This window comes from Helobdella robusta (genome assembly GCF_000326865.2).
Source record: "Helobdella robusta unplaced genomic scaffold HELROscaffold_115, whole genome shotgun sequence".
Classification (NCBI taxonomy): Eukaryota; Metazoa; Annelida; class Clitellata; order Rhynchobdellida; family Glossiphoniidae; genus Helobdella; species Helobdella robusta.
In genome coordinates, this window is record NW_008703642.1 from 164,035 (window position 1) to 169,449 (window position 5,415).

Consider the following 5,415-nt stretch of genomic DNA (forward strand, 5'->3'; position numbering starts at 1 on the left):
CAGTAAATTTTTTAAATTATAAAGAACCTTTCAAAATTGTAATAAATGGTTGTGACATCATTGAAAGTAAAGTAGTCAAGTTTNTGGGAGTCTTTTTGGATCAGAAATTATCCTTTCGGTCACACATAGACAACATCTGCTCAAAACTAGCCAAATCTATTTGTATAATAAACAAAATAAAGTTTTTCTTGCCGAGGAGATGCTTGAATATGCTATACAATGCCTTGTGTATGCCTCAGGTAACTTACTGTAATGTAGTGTGGTCAGGTGCATACCCCTCAGTCACCAGCTCAGTCAAAAAACTCATGAAAAGAGCAATTAGAGTCATCACCTTATCAACTAAATGTGAACATGGGCAATCCTTATTTGGATTGACATACAATTTTAGTAGCGATCGATTTCAACAAAAAATATATATATATATATATATATAATAAAAATACTAGCGTTCCTTCCTTGTAGTACTCAATCTATACGACAGTTTCTCAATTTTTTGTATAAGTCTCTGATCTCCGGCATACTACTGAAATCAACCAACATACTTATCCTTTAATTGTATTTGCTTAATTAAGTCATCGTTTTTTAACAAGTAAGTGTACATTTCAGAGCATGTTAAAAAATAATTAAACTTTACCTGTAGTAAACTTTTAACAGTATCAATTTTTAGGCAGTTTCTATCATCAGTCCATTGTTTTTTACATAATGAAAAAATTCGCTCAACAGCAGCATTCGAGGTAGGAATGGCAAAAATTGTGTATACCAATTTCTTCAAATCTGAAAACAGTTCGTTTTAAAACAGAATAGTCCATTTTATATCAATGGGCAATTCGTGGAAACTTTCTTTTGAATCTTTCAACAGTGAAATTAGAAGACTCGTTTCATCAAACAGAGAATCTTTCACAGAAATTTCTGGCATTAGAAACTCTGCAGATTTTCGAATATCCTCATACAAAATTGTATCGACAGATTTCAGCATTAACCACTTAGAAGAAGACGGATAATCAGTAATTCTGAACCACTTCTGAATGTAATCAACAGATGTCGAATAAAATGTTGAAAACTCCTTTTCTATGCGATTAGCCAAATTAGAATCCTCTAATGATTGCAACTTTGATTGAGTCATGGCACCAACAAAATTTTTCTGCATCCTGTCAGTGAGTTTTTGTGACAGATTTTCGACAGATTCTATCATTTCAGGAAGCACAAGTCTTTTTTTTTCAAGTATCAGCAAAGTTTGCCGAAACAGCTGCAATGAGCTCTGTAGAAACCAGAAGTAGATTTCATTTGAATCATCAGAGAATAAATTTTCCAGAACCTTTGGAATGTCATCCGTTGATAGAACTAGTGATTTTAAGCCACCCCATAACTGTAAAATTCGTTCAATCAATGGAAGATGGCTTAACCATCGTGTGCGAGTATGAGTTGGAAATTTAGCATATTGAATTTCCATAAATTCACAAAATTCTTTAAATTTTTCATGTCGCAGCGTGGATCCATTGAAATAGCTTAAGATTTTGAACAGCAACGATTCAATGTCAAGTGAAAACCTTTCACAGGATTTTTTAGCTGCATTATGGAGAATGTGAGCTGGACAGGCTACAGCAATCAGTTTTGATTGAATGTTTTTCAATTTGGCAAAAACGTTATTTTGGCCATTCTGTTTTGCTCCACCAAAGTTTACATTAGCGTTGTCAGCACTGAACGCTACCAAATTATTAGGGCTCAATTTGAATCTGTCAAGTACAGTCATTACATATTTGAAAATCAATTCTGACGTTTCTCCTGGCAAATTTGAAAACTCTAACAATTTAACTTTCAATCCTTCATGCGAAAAATACCGAATAATGATAGGGAATGTTTTGATTTCTTTAAAATTTGACGAGTCGGTTGCAATAGAAAACGGCTCGCTGCCCAATTCAGATAAAAGATTCTCAATTGATTTCGGAGCCAATATTCTTGAAATGATTGCCTGCGTTTTTGTTTGAGCAGATGAAAATTTCCGACCAGTTTCCGATTCAGCGAAAACAGTTGAAATTAAACGATTTGTACAATCTGCAGCTTTAAACGATAACGAGTGAAAAGCGACATGATATGCAAATGCTCCTTCTGCTGCAGCAGTTTTTCTAGATGTGGGCAAATTATTACTATGAAAAAATGTTGATATTCCGACAGTAGACTTTTTAATTTTTACGTTGTTTTTGTGAACTTCTTTTTCAAAATGTTGTTTAATAGATGAAACGCCTGCGTTCGCAATACTAACATCAGTTGAACAATATTCGCAAAAGGCATAATTTTCACCTTTTTTACTTTTTTAATCCCTGGAAAGTCAGTTGAAACTGTTCACGATAAACGCTTTTTCTTTTTGACATCGTTAATTTTATAATTTAAATTAGTTTTATTTATTAATTTATTTGATTAAATTAAAAAAATTTAGATTAAAAAAAGTGGCTGTATAATATAAACGTCACGCGAAGAAGAGAACGCGCTCCACGCACAGTGAAGTTAGATGGACATGAAATCATAAATAGTATTGTTATAGAAGTTATTTCGAACCATGGAATTTTAATCTATAGATTGGACAGAACATAAGCGTTATATACCTGGAAACAATTATTAAGAGCAGCATTATGATTTATGATGTATAAATAATTATTTTATTTTTTTTAATTATTTTAAGCATTATGATTATTGATTTATATTTATGATGTGATGTTGTATTGATATTTTCAGACTTAATAATGAAAAAAAAGGACAAAAAAAGGACACATTTAAAAAAAAAGACAAAATTAAAGAAATTGAAGAACAGATTTTAAAAAAGACACCAATGCAAAAAAAGGACTGTCCTCTTAAAAAAGGACATATGGGAGCCCTATACGTGCATTACGCTTATTGTTGTCTTGTTAGTTTAGTTTCAACTCTTCAAACCACGATTGCTTCGTACACTATTATAGTGTACGAAGCAATCTGAAATAGTGAGCAGTTCACAACTTAAGCATATTTGAAACAGAGCTCCACAAAAGACAAAAAGAACGCTAAAAAAAGCTAAAAATTAGTCTAGGTTTATCAAATAAGAAGAATCGTTGGTGTAGGTGTTAGTCAATAACAGAGGATTGGATTCAATGTGAACTTTGTTGTGAACAGATGCACAAAAAATATACATCTTATCTAGGATTTAGAGACATTTTAAACGTGACATATGTAATTAACATGGATTTTAAAATTGCGTACTCTTGTATTTCGAAAAGCTATAGTCGTGCAAGAGAAAAAATTTACAGACTCTTGAATTTTTTTATTTATCTAGAAAAATAACTAATATTTATTTCTAAATTTTTTATTTTTGTTAAAGCAGGATGTTCAATGTATGGTTTCCCCTTTTTTTTTAAAAGTCGTTAAAATTAAAAAGCTCATCGTCTTGGCTGGCCCTACCCTAAAGTGAATTTTTACTTCACTGGATAATTTTTAGAATTGTTTTTTTTCCCTAATTTTGCACTCTCCCTTTTTTCATTATCTTTTTTGCATAATTTATAGGTTAAGTTTTTCATGGTGCTGAAATCCTTCTCGTATATAAATAAAAAAATGGTTACCTGTTGTTCGTTACTTTAATAACGTTTGTAATAAATTAACAAGTTTAATAACACAATGCAGTTTGACATCAGAAGGTGAGCGTATTTTTTTCGTTTTTTGCATAAGGCTATGTTCCCGGTGAAGGTGACTTAATACATTAATAAAATACCGCTGCGCTGCGTACTGACCTATCTATCCGCTATCGGAAATGATCAGATGTTCAACTACTACATTTTATTAATTGAAATTGAATCAGTGAATATTAACATGGTAAACCAGTCAAACGTTTGCCAAGCTATACTTATGTTTGAAAAATATGTTTAAAAAATATACAAATCCGTCTTTTTGACAAAATGCATTTGCTGTTATAGTGTACGAAGGTAATGTTCGCGACGGCTCGAACTCAGCGACGGTGAAGCATATATAAATGGCAGATTATGAAAAAACCGATTAAATAAAAAATAAATAAAGGTTTCATGAAATGAAAAAATAATTATTATTGTTCCTTATTTGTTATTTATAACATCTTAACTGTATTTAGATTAAAAATTGTATAAAACAATATAAAAACTCCATCATCAAATCGTTATATATTAATATATCAACGGTAACGAGAAAGTTAAAAAATCGCCAAAAATCCATTTATGTGTGCATTTCAAAAATACTTGTATATTCTAATAGACAATTTCATCCTCTAAAATACCATATAAAACAAAACTTTTTCCCATTTCGTGCATTTTCCCATTTCGTGCATTGTTGTTTAATATATATATATATATATATATATATATATATATATATATATTGTTAATTATTAATGAAACATTTATAAGCGCTAATTAAAATCAAAAAGTTTTCAAAAGCACTATCTATAGTCAAACAAAGTCAAAAAAGAAAAAACTACAGTCAATGGCGGTAGTAACAAACAAATAATTATTCACTTAACAACAAAATCAAAGCGAAAATAAGTAAGTTTTAAGTTTTTTTAAAATCGTCAAGTTTCAAATCTTTAGTTTTAAAAGATCTCGGTAAGCTGTTCCAAAGCTATCTGCAGATTGACATCAGGTACAACCAGTAAAATGCCATCATCTGATCTAAGGTTCATACCACTCATCATTATAGACTTCTCTTTTTTTTATCTATCAAATAACTTGGTAACAAGCCATGTACGGCTTTATACATTAAAATGCATATTTTATATTTAATTTTTTTCTTTATAGTAAGCCAATGAAGGCTCTTAACAATTGGAGTAACATGGTTAAATTTGAGACCTCCTACAATCAATTTGGCTGCTCTATTCTGAATGGATTGAATTGCAGAAACAGACCTATCTGGCAAACCGTAAAACAGGCCATTGCAATAGTCCAATCGTTAATGAACAAATGCATGCACCAAAGTATGAATAGAAGATTTATCTAATGACTTACGGAGTTTATAGAGTTCTCGAATCTGTTCGGAGCATGAATTTGTTATCATCTTTATATGATCATGCATCGATAATCTAGAATCAAGAATGAAACCCAGATTAGTTGCTTTTTCACTAAATTCTATTTAACATCTCTTATTTTCACTGGATCGATATTAAGTTTCATCAGCTGCTGCCATGTACCTATTGGAACAAATTTTGACTTCTGCTGATTTAATCTAAGACCATTGTTTGACATCCAATTATCAATGTTATTTAGGCAAGTTACAAGTTCGTTGATTTCATATTGCAGTAATTCTGGCTTATTACTAACTATAATCTGAATATCATCAGCATAGGCATGATATTTAAAACCGAAATTATCAATTTTTTTAAAAACTTCGGCGGTATACATGATAAAAAGAATAGGCCCAAGCACTGAACCT

The 5,415-nt window shown here is 30.9% G+C and overlaps 1 protein-coding gene across 1 annotated transcript; it reads right to left on the bottom strand.

The window, feature by feature from the left end:
* Positions 1–790: 790 nt before the first annotated feature.
* Positions 791–2,369, bottom strand: HELRODRAFT_183701 (hypothetical protein; the record flags this gene model as incomplete). The annotated part of the gene is made up of 3 exons (XM_009013288.1): positions 791–1,366; positions 1,814–2,123; positions 2,308–2,369. 3 exons carry the CDS (start codon positions 2,367–2,369, stop codon positions 791–793), a joined length of 948 nt encoding a protein of 315 aa, XP_009011536.1.
* Positions 2,370–5,415: the final 3,046 nt, after the last annotated feature.